The sequence below is a fragment of the Parasteatoda tepidariorum genome, chromosome 1, assembly GCF_043381705.1.
Source record: "Parasteatoda tepidariorum isolate YZ-2023 chromosome 1, CAS_Ptep_4.0, whole genome shotgun sequence".
NCBI lineage: Eukaryota > Metazoa > Arthropoda > Arachnida > Araneae > Theridiidae > Parasteatoda > Parasteatoda tepidariorum.
This window is the reverse complement of record NC_092204.1, coordinates 8,334,504-8,356,540: the sequence shown is the minus strand read 5'-3', so window position 1 is coordinate 8,356,540 and position 22,037 is coordinate 8,334,504. Positions and strand designations below refer to the sequence as shown.

At 33.7% G+C, this 22,037-nt stretch overlaps 1 protein-coding gene across 5 annotated transcripts in view; it reads left to right on the top strand.

Annotated features, from left to right (window-relative positions):
• The window catches only part of LOC107440182 (uncharacterized), a 28,322-nt gene extending 14,177 nt beyond the window's left edge, over positions 1-14,145 (top strand). For 4 of the 5 annotated variants that reach the window (XR_011637721.1, XR_011637715.1, XR_011637717.1 and 1 more), the window contains one exon: positions 12,562-14,145. Coding sequence is in view for 1 of the 5 variants with exons in the window: in XM_016053031.3 (XP_015908517.3) it covers positions 12,562-12,868 (307 nt within the window). In the remaining 4 variants the exon portion in view is untranslated. Of the gene's footprint in view, positions 1-647; positions 2,550-12,561 lie in introns of those variants that run through there. The other variant, XR_011637727.1, reaches the window with a different exon arrangement.
• Positions 14,146-22,037: the final 7,892 nt, after the last annotated feature.

The window sequence follows — 22,037 nt, the reverse complement described above, 5'->3', positions numbered from 1 at the left end:
TAACGATACTTTAAATTTTTGATATGTAATGATGGAAAAATTACTTAAAATGAAAAATACGAAACTAAAAATGACATAAATTTCGCTACCACTAGAAAATATTTTTTTTTACAAAGTGGAGCAAGTTGGTACCTCTGCGAATTTCAACCTGGTCTAAATATAAAAATATTTTTGAATAAAATTGTTTTTTGGTAATTGTCTTACTACCAATTGGAAAATCGATTCTCGAAAAGAATGAAAGTTGGATTGTTTTTCGGTAAATGTCTTACTACCAATTGGAAAATCGATTCTCGGAAGGAATGAAAGTTGGATTGTTTTTCAGTAAATGTCTTACTACCAATTGGAAAATCCATTATCGTAAAGAATGAAAGTTGGATTGTTTTTCGGTAATTGTCTTACTACCAATTGGAAAATCCATTATCGTAAAGAATGAAAGTTGGATTGTTTTTCGGTAAATGTCTTACTACCAATTGGAAAATCCATTATCGTAAAGAAAGAAAGTTGGATTGTTTTTCGGTAAATGTCTTACTACCAATTGGAAAATCCATTCTCGGAAGGAATGAAAGTTGGCAGGTATGCATTTCAATTAGTCTTTTACTACCACCTGGTGAATACTCCATTGGAAGGAGTAGCAGTTGGCAGGTCTGAATACCTACATAAAAACGTAGTAAAATCCTTGTGCTTCAATTCTATGAATAGTTTGTAGTGTTAGTTATCACTTTAGTTCTTAAAAATCCGCAATTATATTATTTCATATCAAAAAACATTAAAATATCTAATCCAGGGAAGTCGCAGTCGACTATTTATGTAAGAAACTCAATTCACTTTTATTTATTAATTATCTCTTTATTTATTCATTCTCATCTCCCACCGTCACTTACATTTCATGTTATTCAAATACAAACCTTTTTTGTATTCTCTTTCAATAGTAAACTGAAAAAAAAATGCTATAAAACGTTGCCAATTTTAATTTCTTTTAATAAAATTTTTAATTTTATTTGCATTTTTAGTCGTCTGTGGCCATCAGGAAGCCTCCACACGGTTTTTTATAAGTAGTCTGCGCAGACTACATAAACCAGTTTATCCAGTTGTGCGCTAGAACCAAAATTCTATTTTTAAAAAGTGATTGAGAGAAATTTATCATATATATTTAACAATTGAATCTGTAGTGGTAGACAAATAAATAAGACAAACCAATCAAATTCAAAAATTAAACAAATTTTTAGACATATATTTGCTACTACTATCTTATTTTTTCTAGATTTTGTACTAAATGCTTCTTTCGTATGCTTGTTTACATTCATAGTGGTCTGATCGGACTACCTACAAAAAAAACCGTGTGGAGGCTTTCCTGATAAACTATCATTATAATATTGCGTATTGAATTTACGGTTTCCCCAAAATAATTATTAAAAATTAAATATTTAAGCTACTAAAGCTTAAATATTTAAGCTTAAGATTTGGCGCTTCCAACAAATTTTATTAGCCTTCATGACAATTTTTACCTTATTATTTTGCCATTTCATTAAAAAGATTGCCAACTACTACGCATTTTGCAAAATACTGAGTTTTAGGCAATTAAAAACTAAAGCTTAGAGAATTTTTGCTAATTTTAGCTAACATTTTAAGTCTTACTGCAAGAGGAGAGGAATAATGTGTCTTTTTATGTAAACTTTCGACGATTTTTTACAGGTATAACCCATTGATAGTTTTTTAATAATATTTTGTTTTGTATTCTATTAATTAGAAAAGTCGCAGAAACAAATTATACATTACTTTTAAAAATGGCACAAAAGTTTTTTGTTTTATTTGAGAAAAAAAAATGAAATAATTTCTAATCAGTGTAAATAGTTTGTAATTTTTATAATGCTATTTTATGTTGCCATAAAAACTTTTAAAAAAAAACATACAATAAAAAAAGAAGAAAAAACAATACTATTATTTTTATGAAATATTGAGTAACGTTCGCACAATATGTACTATTTTTAAGTCTAAAATAAATGAACAAAAATACTTGTTTTCCGCATCTAAGAGCTTCCTGTCCATTGTAGAACTTACGTTGCCACAAATTGGTGAGATATAACTTTCTAGCAAACGAAATCGGAATAATTATTTTAATCAAAGCAAACGATATATTAAAAAACCTTTCTCAAACGTTCACCGCGGAAAGAAAATCGAATTCGATTGAGAAAAAAAAATGAAAAGAAACGATGCCAGATTCGATTACACCGAAAAGTCAATTATTTTTGTATTGTCATTATGTTGTGGGATTAAAATCGGAAATAATTTTAACAAAAGTTGATCTGAAAGTTCGTTTGCAGTTTGATGCCACTTTTTTTTTTGTTTTCTTCTTGAAAATGATGTCATAGATTTCTGCGGAAAACGGTTTCACACCAGACAGCAAAATGTGGTACCGCCTTAACATCTGAGCAGTGGTTTAGTAAGGTGTATCTTATCAACAGAATGTATTTTGTCGGTGATATGAATTACGTTATTTTCTTTTCTGGATGTGCCATGTTAATAGGAGCCTGTATGGTCGTCTGTTTTTGGTAAGCAATTTTCCCCTTAACTAAAAAGTATAATTCCATTTTATTGATTTTAACATTAAAAAATTTTGAAGTCGTTTTCCCCAAATTAAAACTTATAATTCCATTTTATTTATCTTAACAAACAAAATTTTTCAAGTAAAGTCATTTATTCCATAATTAATAAGTATAATTCATTTTATTTATTTTAACAAACAAAATTTTTCACGGAAAGTCATTTCCCCCTTAATGTGTATAATTCAATTTTATTTATTTTAACAAACAAAAATTTTCAAGTAAAGTCGTTTTGCCCATAATTTAAAGTATAATTCCATATTTCCATTTTATTTATTTTAACAAACAAAAATTCTCAAGCAAAGTCGTTTTACCCATAATTAAAAAGTATAATTCAATTTTATTTATTTTAATTCCAAAAACAAAATTCTGTAATGGGTATAAATATTATTTGAGTTTAAGTTTGTTTTGGGGGAATATCTTTGGGTATTATTTTGCGTATGTATTGGGTATAACAACAATGGCTATGATGTTATCAATTAATAATAAAGGGAGAAGAAATTGTGAAATTTCTTCAAAATTTCTAAAGCTCCAAATATCAACAATTAGGGGAACTTTAAAAAAAAAACTATTTTAACTAAACAATCATTTCTAACAAAAAGCTTGCTTGTATTTTTTTTTCATAAAAAACTGTATTACAAAAAAGCATCTTAAACTAATAAATTTCTTTCCTACACTATGAGCACCACATCAAACACTTTAATTTTGTTTAAAGCTAAATTTAGTTCAAGTAAAACTAACAACAACAAAAAAGGTTAAATGTTAAATAATAAGGAAAAGCCTAAAATTTGATTCGATGAGCAAGGAAATATGAAGAATTACATTTTCAATAGTGGCCTGAAGTACACCCATCTTCAAATCAATGGATAACGTCGTTGTAAAGTAAAGGCGGATGGTGCGCAATTTACTTCCCAGACAAGCTAAAACCAAACGGCTTTATTTTGACCAAAGCGCTACAATCATGCCGTTGGTCTCAATATTGTGGGGCCTTAACCTTCATGGCCTAAAATTATTCAGAACAAGGCATTAGAAAAGTAAAAAAGTGGTTTTAACCTGATTAATGCTCGCTCACAAATGTATGGAAAAAAATGGTAGTAAATATACCAGCATTTGTTACAAAATAAGTGGTGGTAAACTGGAATTGTTATAAGTTAGATTAGTGGTTACCAACTGGAGGCCCGCGGGCTACATCCGGCCCCCGAAGCCTTTTTTTGTGGCCAGCGAACTAAAATATATTAGTTGTGATTTTTTTGCGGACAATTTTCGTAAAAAATCTATACGGTTTAAAATACTTTTCTTTCGTTTTAAAAAAAAAAACCTAATTTCTTCGATTCTGTGAAATTTAATATACCAACGGTGAAAAAAAAAATTTATTTCTCACGTAAAAATCTACTTATTTTAATTTGTAATTCAATACAACTTGATAAAAGTCTAACAGTAATATTTAATGTTCTTTCAAACATAAAAGAGTCCTATATAAATTTTTGAGAAAGTTACAGCCCTGCCATTTGACTGGTGTTTTTAATTGCGGCCCCCGGCCTAATGTAAGTTGGAAATCCCTGAGTTAGATAATAGATAGAATTTTTACAAAACTTTTGTCAGCACTTCAAAAAACATAACCTCCACACGGGTTTTTATAAGTAGTCTGCGCAGACTATTTAAAAAAATAACCCGTAGTGCGCATGGATCCAAATTCTATTTTAAAAGTACTTGAGAGAAATTTATAATTTTTACTAGATTTTCTATTAAATGGCCCTTTCGTAAACGGGTTTACCTTCATAGTGGTCAAATCAGACTACTTATAAGAAACCGTGTGGAGGCTATCAGTTATAGGAGGCGTTGACTGATTCGTCGGATACATATAATGGGGGAATATGTAAAGTGGGAGTAGAATTAGAAGGAGAGGGGGTACCAAGCACCAAATAGTAAAGTCGTGAGTGAGAAACCAGTCGAGATGAACATAGGATGAAATCGATAGGAAATTAATAATTGAGATTTAAACTAGATTAGAATGTAATATAATTTACAGTGGTCAAAATAATATTAACATTTACCATGGTGCGTAGTGCTTAAGGTAAAAAAAAGTGCTTAAAGGTGCTTATTTTCGATTTTAGTTTTTTAAAAGTTCTTAAAGGTGCTTTTTTCATTGGGTGTTTTAAAAAATGCTTAGTTTTCCCTTGTCAATAAAGAGATTTTTTTTTCTTTACCATGTCGATTTTCGTCAAATATTAAGGCAAAGTCCTCCACTAAGATAAATTTCTCCCAATCCAGGAGTCTTCTGGATTGGGTTCAAAATTACAAGGCTACGGAGTTGAACATTTGTAGTCGTAAACCCAAAAATTGGGTCGGCTGTTCAACGACGGTTATTAAATAAAATATTATGCAAAAGCGTGCTTTTCATTGTTCTATTCAACGTTTTCATCATTCATTCAACCACACTCCATTCCGGCGTACCGTCGTTTCGTAGCGTATGAAAGAGCCAATCATTTTACATGTTTGATGAAATACTTGACAAATCCGCACGTGCGTCTGCTGAGCTGTGTTCAGTTAGATTCTTGCACTTTCATGTGCAACTCTGCTGCATTTTGCAAGATATTCTCAATTTCAAACTTCATTCTATCCTCTGAAATCGAACCGAAAAATCTCTCTATGGTGACTAATATAATCAAGAAAAAGAATTCTTTGTCAGAAACTAGTTATTTTATCATGATCATGTAAAGTCTTTGAAAATTATTTTGCATTTTGTAATGTATATAGAAAATATTTTGGAAGTGCTTAAAAAGTACTTAAAAGGTGCTTATTTGAAAAGGTGCTTGAAAGAGTTTGCTACGCACCTTGTTTACGCACGTGTAATAAAATATACGCAACTAGTTACATATTTACACGAGATTGACAAAAATTTGTCAACGACAAATAAAAGGTTATATAAGATAGTTTGCCAACTATCTTGTACATGACTCGAACTTCAAAGCGTAATCACCTGATTATTTATACATGGTTATTTATAATTCCCTCCGTCAGTAAACGCCATTTTTCTTTACTACAGCTGACTTCAGTGGTACATGTTACTGCCATCTACCGGCAACTGCTTAAACTAAAACTTGAATACTTTCGGAATAATTACCTATGTTCTTTTTTGCCATATTCGTCTTCGTTTTTTTACCATAACGCTTCGAAACCCCGGAGGGAATTATGAATGACCCTGTATATCTGTTTAAATTGTTGGAGAATTTAAATATTATTTATTTGTGTGTAGCGGTGATAAATTNGCAACTATTTACATATTTACTCGAGATTGACAAAAGTCTGTCAACGACAAAGAAAAGGTTATATAAGATAGTTTGCCAACTATCTTGACACGTGACTCGAACTTCAAAGCGTAATCACCTGATTATTTAAACATGGTTATTTATAATTCCCTCCGTCAGTAAACGCCATTTTTCTTTACTACAGCTGACTTCAGTGGTACATGTTACTGCCATCTACCGGCAACTGCTTAAACTAAAACTTGAATACTTTCGGAATAATTACCTATGTTCTTTTTTGCCATATTCGTCTTCGTTTTTTTACCATAACGCTTCGAAACCCCGGAGGGAATTATGAATGACCCTGTATATCTGTTTAAATTGTTGGAGAATTTAAATATTATTTATTTGTGTGTAGCGGTGATAAATTTTAATTTAAACCTAATTTGAAAATGCAATAATTAAATAGAAATGTATACATTTTATTACTAAATTTAGCATAAAAACTACCGAGAGTCCACAGTCGAGCAAAAAGTCTGATGGGTCTATCTAATAGGATCAAAATAGTTCATCAAAGTTATCAAATTAAAAATAAAACATTACGGCTGTTATTCGAAGGCTCCATCATCATATGAAACATATGAAATGATGGGTTTTTTTTTCCTCCAATAATATGCTATTTTCATAACTACTGTAAGTTTGCAACTATTACCCATGACTGTTAGGTCAAGCTTAGCCTATCTAAAGTCACAGCTATCTACGCTTATTTTGAAAAAACTTACTCTAATGTTGCATTACCTGGGCTCATAAAAATTTGCAAAAACTGAGAATACGACAGCGATTGTGATAATTTTCATCTAAGTGGAAAAATGTCGTCAAAAACTGGTGACTTTTAAAACGTTCAATAACTTTTAAAATACTTAAATTATTTGTCTGCTCTAAAGCCCACATAATTCTTCTCGACAAGGTTATAAATATGAAGCCTGGTGGCTGAGTGGTAGCGCTTCGCTCTCCCGTACCACAGGTCCTGGGTTCGATCCTCGGGCCGGGCAAGGTTGACTCAGCCTTTCATCCCTTCAGTGGGTCGATAAATGAGTACCAAGCATGCTTGGGAACTAAACACTGGGGTTTCGCGTTCGGCTGACCACCTAACCGGAACATCTGCTTCTGCACCCCAGAGCCCAAGGTCAAGAAAACTGAGATGAGCACAGTAGACCTTGGCCCTCTATGGGCTGTCGCGCTAATGAGTTTAGTTTAGTAAGGTTATATATATAGTTAAAGACCTGTGGTGGCTCAGGGGATAAAGCTTTCGCCTTCGAATGAGGTGAACTAGGTTCGAATTCCAGCAATGGCTGGTCTATGCGAATTCCATACCCGACTCGCACTGACCACAGTGCCTACTTAAAATATCCTCAGTGGTTGACGGATTATGGGTTAGAGAGTCTCCTTGCCTTCAGGCTAACCGTGGGAGGTCTCCGTAGTTTTTCCTCTCCATGAAGCGCAAATGCTGGTAAAATCCATCAAAAAGTCCCCGAAGACAAATTTCTCCCAATAATTGATCCAGGAGTTCCCTTGTCTTCTAGATTGGGTTCAAAATTACAAGGCTACGTAGTTGAACTTTTACAGCCTTAAACCCTAAATTGGGTCGGCTACTCAACGAAGGTTATAATATACATTATATAGTTTAAAATCATCGCATAGCTTCAAGTGCCAGGCACTTAAACTATGGCTTTTCTATTTTGCTTGGCCACAGAGCTTCGAAAAACAGCGTTAAAGCATAAAATTCAGTAGCACTTTCGATTGACTACCACTGTTCAGCGAAAATCTCAAATTCAAACAGGAAAAGTTAGGGCACATATGTAAATGTGTTACGTGCGAAATTTCAGGAATGAATCGCTATCTCTATTAGTCAAATAAAATCGTGATCATTTCAGGTCAGTTAACTCTTAAATTCGGACGAATATTTTCTGAGTTTTAAAAAGTCGTACTGAAAATTTGATTTTCGAGAACAATTTGACAGATTTTGTCCAAATTTTGCATTTTGTCATTTAAAATTGCGTATTTTAAAACGATGGAAAATTTTGCATACTTTACAATTCAAAACTCTTTCGATTATTTTTAAGATTATATAATAAAATGAAGTGTTTGCGTGCTTGTTTGTATCTTTTATAACTCCAGAACCATTTATTCTACCAAGCTGCAATTTGGACAGTGGGTGTAAAAGGACAGTTATAATCTCCGATCATAAAAAATTTTCAAAAATTTTAATTAAATCATTCAGGAGAAAGGTTTAAAAAATAGAATTTTTCCACTGGCTTAGAACTTGCTATTATTAAAAATAAAACTGCAGACGATTCCTGTTTTTTTTCTTTTTTTTTTTTCAAATATTTTGAAAATTACAACAGTGATATTTAGCCGTGATGACGCAGGGGAGTTCCATGGGTGGGTTAGTTCCATCAAAAGTCCTCCACGTTCGCCTTCCAATGAGATGAACCGGGTTCGAATCCCAGCAATGGTTGTTCGATACCAATTCCATATCCTGCTTGCACCAACCACAGTGCTAACGTGAAATATCTTCGTAGACGGATCATGGGTGAGAATCCCCTTGCCGTCAGGCTAACCGTGGGAGGTTCTCGTGGTTTTCCTCTCCATGTAACGCAAATGCCGGTAAGTTTCTTTAAAAAGTCCTCCAGGAAGGCAATTTTCTTCCAATACTTGATTTAGGAGTTCCCTTGTCTTCTGGTATGGGTTCAAAATTACAAGGCAACGGCTTTGAGCATTAGTAGTCGTAAACCCAAAATTTGCATCGGCTGTTCAACGACTGTTATAAAATGACATAAAACAGCGATATTTGCTATCTCATAGCTCTCGTTAAGTTTATTGCGCGTTCGTATATTTAATTACTTTTTATTAATTTTGTCCGATAAACTAAATGATCAGCGTGACGTTATAGCATTGGTATACAACGTCACCAAATTAGTATTTCTAAAGTTACCTGAAAACACGAGTTTAATTTGTTTATAGTTGTGTTTTAAAAAAGTGTTTATGTAAAACTAAATATTTTAATATCAACGATATTTGAAATAAATATAAGTTATGAAACTGAAAAGCAAAATTAATAGGTAAATAGTAATAAATATATAATTACTTAAAAAAATTACAAAAGCCAGCAAATTGTATATTTTATTTTCTGTAATTTAAAACAAAATTAAGAAATTGATTTAAAGCATTTCTTTTATGTGTGTATGAAAAATATTAAAATATTTTACTTTGTTATTGTGTTAAAGTAGTAATTATTTCTACTCAAAAATAATAATAATAATTGTTTACTTGGGATCTATGATTTAGATTTACAAGTGAGAGTTCGTTTTTACTTGCTGTCACTAGAATTGTTGCACCGTCAGAATATTAATTAAGAATGCCAAGAATATTAATTAAGAATGTCCCCTTTGAATGTGAGAAGAATGCATAATTGGTATAAAGAATACAAGATGTCAACTCATCAAAGATACAAACTTCTTTGAAGGGTTAGATATCTTATGTCGTAATAATATTTTATCTGAACTTTAAATCAGCCGTTTCCAAAAGGTATTTCTTGGAACCCTAGAGTTCCGTGGAAGGGTCACAAGGGTTCCGAGATTTAGGGCTTTATTAAAACTGTAATTATGTTTATATCTAATTAATAAACCATTATTTATTTAACATTTTAGTTATTAAGAGATCATTTAAGTAAAATGCCCGGGGGGAAAAAGTCGAATTTAGAAATTATGTAGGGGAGAGTCGGGTAGCCCCGCCCAGCAGGTACCCCCGCCCACAGTCAATTTCATATGTATAGAATATTTTTTCAAGTCAATGGGCCAGCGGACATTTATTGTTGTATTAAAAAAAGATTATTTTCAAAGTTTCAAGTATTTATGCAGCTGTTAACATGGTAAACAATAGTTTTGAAAATATGTTGAATACAGTAGTCATGAAATTAAGAAAAATTGGTTGAATGTTTCGATTAAACTTCATTTTAATACTAAAAAAATAATTTTTTCTATACATACAGCATTAAAGTATGTAGTCTTAAGTTTAATTTGCACAAAGAAAGAAGTTTGTATGTAAAAAATTGTTCGAGTAATTAAAGACACTTACTCAAATCTCAATTTATTTTATAGTCTTTTCAGGTAACAGTGACATCTTCTGATGTACTTCGTATTGAATTTTAGTACATGCGTGAGTTTCCTTCCTGTTTTCGACGCTGAACGCTACAAAACCGTAGGGGAGAGTGGGGTCAATTGTAACAGGGTACGATTGTAACAGAGCAAAAATTTCGAGTATCGGGTTCTAGATTTGNTTATTCTTTTTGCATTATTTAATTAGGTGATAAAACAATAGAAACATACAAAAATGTTGATTATTACTCAGTATTATACAGAAATATAAGCAATACTCCTTAAGTGAGCGGGGCTACCCGACTCTCCCCTATATGTTTATACTTATAACAATACATTGAATAAATTATGAAAAGAATACACATTTATAAGAAAATGCATTCGTATTCAAACTTATCAATTCAAAATCGTCTTTACGTCGAACATTTCTATTCAAATTATCCTGATGCTGTTGTTGTTGTCGGCCATTAAGGCAGAATGGGGGGCAATTGTTCTTGTTTCCCAGTGGCGCCATTTATGGCCATTAATTCGACTACTTAAACGCCCATTCATTCACCCACAGATCGTAATTTTAACCTGAACCAGAGAGCGATCAATCACCAATTCAGTACCCCCAGAGGTATTGATTTGTTATGGGAATATGGAGGACTTTGTGACCCTACAAGTTAAAAATGCTTTAGTCACCATTTACTACACGTGGAGTTCTCGGCCGGGCTGGATTCGAATTCCCGTTCTCACAAACGTGAGTCCAGCGCCCTGCGAACCAGGCTATCCCGGCCGATTATCTTGATAACCATTCTGAAAATTTTAAAACAATTATTTTACATTTTCATTTAAATGAAAACCATAATTCAGCTTCATTTTCATAATTTGCATACATCTAATGGCCAAACCCTAATTCAGACCTAATGGGCCACGAAGCTGCCCTTATTCCATCCATCGTGATATGTTTACTGTTTGCAAGCATTCGTTATGGTTAGCAGTCGTTGTGGTTGCTTTAAAACATTGGTTACCAACTGGAGGCCCGCGAAGCGTTTTTTTGTGGCCCACGAACTATATATTAGTTGATTTAAATATTACTGTTGTGTTTTGTACGCATAATTTTTTAAAGCTATTTGATTTACCGAAAGGAAAACTAAACGTTGTTCAGAATCATATTTCCATCAACAGTAAATTTGAAAGCTTCTAGACCAGTGGTTACCAATTGGCGGCCCGCGAAGCCTTTTTTTTTTGTGGCCAGCGTGTAAAATATATTAGTTGTCATTTTTTGAGGACAATTTTCGCAAAAAATCTGTTTGGTTTTAAACTACTTTTCTTTCGTTAAAAAAACCTAATTTTTTCGTTTCTGTGAAATTTAAATACCAACGGCGCAAAAAAAAAAAATTATTTCTCAGGTTTTGCACCCAAGAAAATATTTATTCAAATACAAAAATAATCGTGTATGTTGCTTAATAATCTACTTCTTATTTTAATTTGTAATTCAATACGTCTGTTTTGTACAAGATAAAAATCTGACAGTAATATATTTAATGTTCCTTCAAACATAAAAGAGTCCTATATGAAATTTTGATAAAGTTGCGACCCGCCATTTGACTGGCGTTTTTAATTGCGGCCCCCAGCCTCATGTAAGTTGGAAACCCCTGCTTTAAAAGATTCAAGCACTTTGCTTGAACAAATAAAAACAAATGGAAGTAAAAAGGAGCAACTTGCTCTAAACTATGCGTGCTTGAAATTTTTAGTTGTGGTTGTAGATGAGTGTTGATGGTCAGCTTGGGGAAGCGCTTGATTTATTAATTTCAGATGTAGAATTTTATTTCAAGATTGTAGAAGTTGAAATTTGATAATTGAATCTGCAGTTGGATCTGCGGTTATAATTGAGATATGATTTTCAGTTGAAAGCTATTATTTATTTTGATGATTCTGATATGAGGCGCCAGAGGTGAAGGATGGAAAAATAAAAAGTGGTAGCTTATATCCAGAAAAAAAAATATTTTCTAGTGGTGGTCAGAGTTTAAGTTATTTTTAGCTAAGTAAATTCAATTTTAACACTAGAAAGACTGAAACTAAACCTATATTGCCCAAAAGCAGTCAAATAGACTGGATTATGAAAGAATAAAAAAATTTATATTAAAATAAATTTTTAACATTTTTTATATTATTTACAGTTACATAACAAATTATTAGTAAGTATTAACAATAAAAAAAAATTTACTTCACTTGGGAAAAAAAATAATTTATGCATTATTATTTGCACATTTTTTGCAAATTAAAAAGCAGTTAAATGCAGTAATGACTTCCTTGCGCAATCTAGTGTTAAATTATTTTCCCACCACAACATATCAAACATACAAAGCCTGATGAAATGGGCTTACTACCATTTATTTATTTGTTTATTTTTTACGATCTTACTTTCAGCTCTGACCTAACCTAATTATTATCACTTATTAAAACACACAAAACTACAGATAAGCATAAGAATAACGTTTCTATATCTTTAAGATAGTAAAAATGCATGGCTGTATTTTTTCAATGCTAATAATGAATTTTTTTTTCTTCCAGCAATCATATGAAGAAGCGCCATCTCCAAAAGAAACAAGTGCAAAAAATGGTGTTGACTCCTACAATATCATTAACCATGGCTTGCGATCCTGTAGACTTCTCACCTACAGGATACTTCAAGCGAACACCTTCGCCATCCAATTCATTTTGCTCTCAAAAAAGTCCCGTCAGTGCCATCAACTCCACTGGCTCAACGAACTGCCTCATTCCGCCAAACTCGCCAACTTTGCTGCGAGTGCCCGATCTGAAACAATTGGATCCCCCACTTGGCTACCGCGAAGATTCGTTTAGTGCGAAATCGTATTAACCTTTTGCTCATGGCTGGTACAACATGTGGACCACATGTGATGGACAACACGGTACACCTTAAGCAAAGGGTTAAGATATAATAACCCACCGTAATGAATGGGAAGCAGTAGCTAGATTTTTGATAAATTATAATGGTTCAAGGACAACCGATTCTTGAACCAATCCTGGATTGTTATGATGACTAATCCAGTTAACAGGTCAATGGTTGAACTAGTAAGAAAATTATACTTGGACTAATGCTGGATCGTAGTGGTGACCATCCCGATTGACAAGGCAGTTGGTCAGATCAATCAGATCATTGTCTGGTAGATTAAACTAAAGATGAACTAGCAAGAAACTTATTCTTGAACTAATCATGAATATGATATTGACTAATCCAGTTCACAAATAGGTTGTCCTTATCGATCAGGAAAACTAAAAAAGAACCAGTTGGAATATTTCTTTTGAACTGATCCTGGATTGTGATTATAACTATAGTTTGTCTAAGCTAAGAACACCTCTCGCCACAAAGTCTGATGCCGTCTGGTGATATGGAAACAAGAATGGCACATTTTAGGGAGGGTAGCTCCATTCTAGGACTGAACACAATAGACCGAAGAAAGAGATTCTCTTTCTCTCGCCGACCCGACCCCCGCTTGAAATAGTCATTCCTCGTTACCATAGTCACCGCCACAGGTCCAGACGAATGTCTGGGGGCAGTTCTTATTTTAGACAAACTATAACTTGGTTCACCTGATTGATCAGGTGTTGGTCTGGTAGATAAAACTAGAAATAAACTCTTTTTAAGATTCTTGACTTATCTTGATTTGGAGAATGACCCGGCCACTTCGTTTAGAATGTGCCTGTTTTTACTGAAGTTCCTACCATTAGAATAAGTCTTTCCAAAACAACAATGCTTTTTTGATTCAACACATTAGTATTTTTTATATAAATACCTGTCTCTTAAAGAGATTTTGTTAGGAGTTAGTTTTGTTTTGTTAGATTTTGTAACTTATGTGTATGTGCAACAGTTTCCTTTCTGTCTGTTATGTCTATAAACAGCTTTAGCAGCAGTATTTAAAGTAATGCCAAACAAGCGACTTAATGTAGATCAGCAATTGTGATATTTGCTATTTTGAGGCAAAATAAAAATACTCATTTAAAGCCAACTTGTGAATAGGTTTTGTTCCTAAGCAACTAGTTATAAATGCTCATTTTATCATATGTGAATTTACAAACAAAGTTGTACTTCAAGAGATGATTTTTATGTGTAATAAATTTTTATAGTATGCTTTATTTATTATTATGTGTATGTTTCTTCTTATTATAATTTTTAATTATACGCTAAGTTGAAGAGACAGAAATGCAAGAGTAAGGGTGCCAATTTAATTTTGCAAAAAGATAATAATCTACCTAATATGGATGATAAATAAATATTTATGATACTAACGCTGATATGCTATAACTTCTTAAAAACTTAAGATCAATAAAATGCGCAACACATTCATGAATGCTCCAGGAATATTTTGATGTGGTATTCTTTTAATGCATATGATTCTTAGTTAAGTAAATTCGATTTATAGGATTTTTGCTCACCAGAAATTCTAAATTATTCAAAAGCTTATTAAAAAGAGTGCAAACCACTTTATTATAGTTTAGCCATGCTAAGCCTTCTAAAAGGTTGACAAAATTAACCGAAAATCTGCGAATTTTAGTTTTTATATTTTATAACCATCGTTGAACAGTCGACCTAATATTTGGGTTTACGACTACTAATGTTCAACTCCGTAGCCTAGTAATATTGAACCCAATACAGATGACAAGTGAACTAATGGATCAAGTGTTGGAAGAAATTTGCCTTCGTGGAGGACTTTTTGATGGAACTAACCCGCATTTGCGTTACAGGGAGAGGAAGACCACGAGTACCTCCCACGTTTAGTCTGACAGCGAAGGGACTCTAACCCATGATCCGTCTACCACTGAGGATATTTCACGTCAGCACTTTAGTCGGAGCAACCCGGATGCGGATTTGTATCGAACAGCCATCGCTGGGATTCGAACCCGGGTCACCTCATTGGGAGGTGTATGCTCTTTCCCCTGAGCCAGCGTGGTTCTATTATCAGAGAAGAGGAAGTTTAGAATTCTTTGTGATATCGAAATATTCGTGTTATCAAGGTTCCTGATATCGAAATTTGACTGTGTTAGGACTTGCCCATGTAATACTTTCGCGATCTTGTTCAGAGACATATAACATCAAACGAAAGCATCCATACTTAGTATCAAGAAAGTACTGATACTAGTAGTAAAGTTGACTGCACCATTCATCATCTCTAGTAGCAAAATAACTTGGGCTCTCATTGGGACAATATTCATGAATCTTGGCTCAGTAAGTGTTCAAAGGGCCTTTATTTTTCCGATATTGGTCCAATATAGAATTGTCAGATTCACCCGATATTTTATATCCATTATTTAGCCAATGTAGATTTGATATCGGCCAATGAAGGCGCTATATAGGCCATTCTAGGACCAATATTAAACAATCTAGATATCCCAATATAGAATCCATACCGAGCCAATTTTGAACTCAACTGGGGCCAAGTTAAAATTGCTGATAGGGATGTTTGTCTAAAGACAGCTTTAACTTTCATAACCCAGCGAGCCATGTTGTGATAGAGGTTATTTTACTGTCAATCTATTTAAAAAAAAATTCTTACATTTACTAAAATCGTTTTTTAGAAAATGGCGTTAGCATTACGTCAAGAGATAGTTTTCATCTGGTATACATCAGATTGTTTACTATCCCCAAGCCACAAACAAACAGGAAATTTATAGACAACTAAACTTATCTCTCCTTCAAGGCGTATCTTTTTTTTTTCTCCAAGAAAATCTGTTTAGATTCAGATAGAGTCAAGACACCCAAATATTTACGGTTGCTCACACTAAGATGGATCCACTCTTTTTCTCAAGATTTGCTACTAAATCACATAAATCCGGTCTCCATTGCAAAAGACCATCCTTCAAGGCATCCTTGTTTTTGCTAAACTTCCTTTGGACAGTGACCAAAAAGGCCTCCTTCTTTCTTCAGGTCTCAAAGGGGCTCTTTTTCTTCCCCCCCTCTCTCTCTCTACTTTTATAAGAATCATCTAACAACTTCAAGAGAATCCTCTGTCTTCAAAATGGATTGGTTGGGGGGGAAAAACGGTTTCAAAGAGGAAAGTCAGGTAAAAGAAAAAAATAAAGACACTCACAACTGTATCCCTTGTCTGTTTTAGAAATGAAGGCAGTTCTGTTGTTGCTTCCTGATTCGTGAAGTCTCAATTCCTGAATCGCGACTACTTCTCAATTAAAGACAAGGGATATATATATATATAAATGTAGAGAAAACATGGAAAAAAAATTACAGAATAAAGAAAAAAGAAAAGAAAAGAAAATTACCTAAAAAAAAAAAAAACAACATTTTAATACAAATTCGGGGGAAAAAAGATATAATCTCTTTATCAGCTCACACGATTATATCCACAAAAAGGAGTGCTTTCTAATATTGTACCAATATAGCCAACGCTATATTGGTAAGATATCAATAAAATAGTGCGAGGAGCACTAAAAAAAAAAAGAATTATATATTTTTTTAAAACAAAATAGAATATATATTTTAAAGCATATAAATATATATTTTAAAGTGTTAGTTTATCAATTGCGATTCTTGGTTTAATAAATTCAATTTAGTAGATTTTTATCCACCACTATTTCTATATAATTCGCATGCTTATATAATTCCCCACTTTATAGTACTTACAGAGATGCCAACTGCTCCGGACAAGCAAAAGTAATTTAAAAAACGGTAAATAACTACAAACTAAATTTTGCAAATATTTGACTATTTTTGCTTGCTTTTTAATAGGCATAGCATGACATAACTACTATTAAGTGGTGAATTATTTAAGTCTACGAATTATTTAGAAAAAGTGGTGGATAAAAATCTGCTAAATTGTATTTATTAAACCAAGAATCGCAGTTGATAAACTACCACTTTAAAATATTTATTTCCTGTCCGGAGCAAGTTGGCATCTCTGTACTTATGTCAAAGGGCCGTAAGGCTTCAGACGCCCAGTTCCACTACAACGAACGAACGAATACTTATGTCGTGCTATACCTTTTAAAAAGCAAGCAAAAATAGTCAAATATTTTCCAAATTTAATTTGTGGTTATTTACCACTTTTTTAATTATTTTGGAGTGTCCGGAGCAGTTAGCCTCTCTGTATATATATACAGGGTGGTCCCGAATTCATGGTACAAACTTTAATGGTAGGTACAGGACATTGTAACAATGATTTATTGTATAGGAATGTATAGTCGCAAGTGACGCGGTGAGGCGTAAACAGGGGAAATAAAAGGAAAGAGAAATGGAGTGATCGGTTGGTATCATTGCCGGTAGAGGGCAATAGATGTCTAGCCGCCATTGAAAATGATGCATCGCAGTAAGGAAAAGCGCCATTCACAATTGTGCTGCCGTAGACGATGGGTGACTTTACGTATGCAGAAAAAGCAGACATGCATTACATGTACGGCCGTGCAAATGGTAACGGCAGAGCTGCGTTACAAATGTATCGCTCGGAGTATCCTGATCGACGAATGCCGGATCATAGAATTTTTCAGTGCTTACATCGTCAACTTTGTGAAACAGGTGCGTTCGACGTCAACAGACATGACGCTGGTCGATTAAGAGCTGTACGCACTCCAAGGCTGGAAGAAAGCATCTTGAACATTGTGGCTGATAGACCCGAGTCAAGCACAAGAACTGTTGCGCGTGACGTAGGTGTGAGTCATCAGACTGTATGCAGAGTGTTAAACGAAAATCGCTTACACCCCTTCCATTTTCAGAAAGTCCAAGCATTGAATCCGGCAGATTATCCTCTCCGCGTGAACTCCTGCCTGTGGGTGATGCAACAATGTGCTTTGCAGCCGGATTTCGTAGGTGATGTGCTATTTACAGATGAAGCGACATTTTCACGCGAGGGTGTCTTTAATGCGCACAATTCCCATGTGTGGGTAATCCACATGCAACGCGTCCACATGCGTTTCAACAACGTTTCTGTATTAATGTGTGGGCTGGAATTGTGAACGACTTTTTGATTGGCCCATACTTATTACCCACGCGACTCAGTGGCGGAAGCTATCTTATTTTTCAGAAAGAAGTGTTACCACAACTGCTGCATGATGCTCCGATCTCCATTCGTAACCGCATGTGGTTTCAGCACGATGGGGCGCCAGCACACTTCAGCATTGATGTACGGAATTACCTGAATGCCACGTTTGGTGCTCGATGGATTGGGCGTGGTGGACCAATCCCTTGGCCACCCCGATCTCCCGATTTATTGAGCCTCGATTACTTTTTATGGGGACATCTAAAGCATCTTGTTTATGAGACTCCAGTTAACTCAGATGAGGATCTCGTCGCTCGCATATCTGTAGCTGCTGCAGGTGTGCGTGAAATACCAGGCATCTTTGAACGTGTACGCCAATCGCTCCACCGACGCTGTCAAGCATGTATCGCTTCTGGTGGATGCAATATCGAACACTTACTGCAAACATGACACTTGTCAACAACGCTTTCAATAAAATCTTTGTTTTTCCTTTCGGCCGTTATTTCTCCTGTATACGCCTCACCGCGTCACTTGCGACTATACATTCCTATACAATAAATCATTGTTTCAATGTCCTGTACCTACCATTAAAGTTTGTACCATGAATTCGGGACCACCCTGTATATATATAGGGAGAGGGAGATATAGATAGATAGTAGTTTGTCTTTTTATTTTTAAAGTTACCTTAAGTGAAGGTTTCTTATTCTCATTATGAAAAAAAAAGTTCATCGTTCTTTGATTTTTTGAATCTTTCATTCCTTCCTTTATTTCAGTAAAAAAAAAATGGTTATTTAAGTTGTGATAAATAATTGCTGATCTTTTTTCAAACTTTAAACAACCCTAATTTATTAAATATTTTAAAAATATATGAAACATTTTCTCTCTGCGCCGGCTTTTCCTACTTTTACGATTAGAGACATACAAACAGCCTGGATAGAATTAACAAGAGCTCTATTAAATCAGAAGTCCCCCCCCCCCTAACTTGGCATCTAAAGTAAATTATAACTATATTAAAACATTCTGTGGAAGTATTTGATAAATTATTACTTTTGGGTGTGGTTTCATAAACTATATTTTATCACAAACCCCTTTCTTGGCAAGAAAACCACGCCTCTGTCAATTCAAACAACCTGGAAATCGCAGACACATTTATAGATCGAAAGTAAATTTAGTGTTATGGTAGAATATTTTCCACCCAACAAAAATGTCTCCTTGTTGTTCGATTACGTGAAGCAATTCGCTGAATGTCAGCCATGATTTTTAAGCCGTAGGGTGAAGAAAAAAAATACATTTTAGAGCAGGCATTCTAGCACCCCCTAAGCACGTTTTTTTATAGAAATTCCTCTTCCTATGGCTCTTGAAAATTGTGAATCGATGTGATAATAAAGAAGTAAGCATCGATACTTCAGAATATTAGTGACCACTACACATTATTTTTTCAAAAAATAATATATTTATATTCGAATTTTCCTGTTTGCGGGAGGTACTTAAATCTCTTCGAGACGGGCAAGTCATATATGTGTCACGGCGAAAGACCGAAATCGGTGGTTGTTGACTTTTACCGGTGAATGTCGACAAACACCAAATACGTCGGTGAAAGATCGAATATTTCATTACATTCTTGTACATTCGGACCCTCACCGGTGTATGTCGACAATCACAGATATGCTTTGGTGAATGTCCGAAATATTTATTACATTCGATTTGATATGAATTTATTCGTGGATATAATTACATTTATTCGATATTTTAACCCTACACTGATGTTTTTTTAAGGTTAAGTGCCACTGCCCGGTATATATTCGCCCGATACTCCAAACTCTGATGTTTCTGCTAATCTATCGTCAGTAAGTATTAAAATATAGAATAAATATATCAAATAAATATAATAATATTAACGAAAAAATTAATATAAAATTGGATATAACAAATATTTCGGACATTCACCAAGCAACTACGTGAATGTTGACATTCACCGGTGAATGTCGACATTCTCCAGATTTCGGTGTTCCACCGTAACATATGCATACTCAGGGTGTCGATAAAAGGTAAAAAAGATAAAACTGGTAGCCTAACTATTTTTATAACAGTTTATTTGTGGTCGGGGTAATAATAGTTTGCTTTATTTAATTCCCCACTACTAAGTTCGAATTAAAAATTGTATAGTGACACTTGTTGCACGCAAGGATTGGACGTGCTAGATTTAAAGGGGTTTTTAAATTTTTTTTGTTAGATTAAATTCTTTTTTGTAGCAACTCATCAGCAAGTGAGATGCTTGTGTAGTAATTATCTGTTGTTCAATTAGAGAGACTAACAATTTTACAACATCTCCCAAATAGCACCCAATATTATTTCGATTTGAGGACTATACCTACAAATTGTTTTTTGTTGGTGATCCGATTTAAAATCCATGAGCAATTTTTCAAGATAATCCACTCTATGATACAGTCAAACCCCGCTATAGTGAACATTCAAGGGACCGAAATTTCGGTTCACTATAACCGGGAGCTCACCATATCCGTTACGCAGGCAATTTCACTAATGATTCCCAAACTCCTCCCTTTTATTACATTATATTCATATAAATGACTGAAAAATATTATGTAGTAGCAAACAATGTGTTATTTTTCATCACTCTTCATCTTGTGTACAGTACAAATAAAAATTAGTAATCTTTAGCTGATGAGCAATCCTCAACATCAGATATGGAAACACTTCCCGACTCTCAGATAATTTTTCCTGAATTTCTGTTATTCCGCTTTTTAAACCTGTCTAACCTGCCATTCGAGCACATAAAAGTAGTTTCTATAGATGGTTTTAAAAATCGGTATATGTATTTATTTTGTAGTAGAAATTTCAAAATTATTACAAAGAAAATGGGGAGGGGGAAATCAGTCGAAGACAGAAAAAAGTTGATTATATCCAACTTCCTCACTTTTTTGGTTCACTATATCCACGAAAAATAACATTATACGTGTATAGCAAGGCACGGGCCGAGCATTTCGTTCACTATAAGCCGTGTTCACTATAGTGGGGTTTGACTGTATTATCGCAAACGTCGTTCATTATGAAATTTACAATTCATTATGAAATTACATTTTGTAATGAAAATGTGAAAAGTTGCGGCGTAACTACCAAATCACTAGTATATAAGACATGTTGACTTGATTCTATCAAGAGGTACCTTTCGATAGATGATGGTTGACAGGGTCATTCATTAAATTCCCTCAATGGTGACCAGCGGACGTGATATGAACTTGCCAACATTAATGGATGGTCCACTTTAAAACAGTTGATTTGCTTAAAAAAAATACTGCTCAAAGAAAAAAAAAACCTGGTAAAGTAAATTAAGTCTTCCGGTCAATAAACAATATTGAAGAAAAAAAATAATGAGCGAAATGCTATAAAACAAAAAAATGAAGAAACAAAAATAATGCGCGAAATACTATTTAAAAAAAAATGAAGAGTAAAAATAATGAGCGAAATGCTATAAACAAAAAACGAAGAAAAAATATAACGAGCGAAATGCTATAGACAAAAAATGAAGAAAAAAAATAATAGGCGAAATGCTATAGACAAAAAATGAAGAAAAAAAATAATAGGCGAAATGCTATAAACAAAAAATGAAGAAAAAAAATAATAGGCGAAATGCTATAGACAAAAAATGAAGATAAAAAATAATAGGCGAAATGCTATAGACAAAAAATGAAGGAAAAAAATAACAGGCGAAATGCTATAGACAAAAAATGAAGGAAAAAAATGATAGGCGAAATGCTATAAACAAAAAATGAAGGAAAAAAAATAATAGGCGAAATGCTCTAGACAAAAAATGAAGAAAAAAAATAATAGGCGAAATGCTCTAGACAAAAAATGAAGAAAAATATGAGCAAATTGATACAAATAAATAAAATAAAAAAACAGCATAAATCAACTAGGGTATATGTTCATCGAATTCTATCACACATAAAATTCTGGAAGGGAAGTAATGTGGCTTAACTACCACTACAAATATTAAACACCAGTTCACTAGTATATAAGACATGT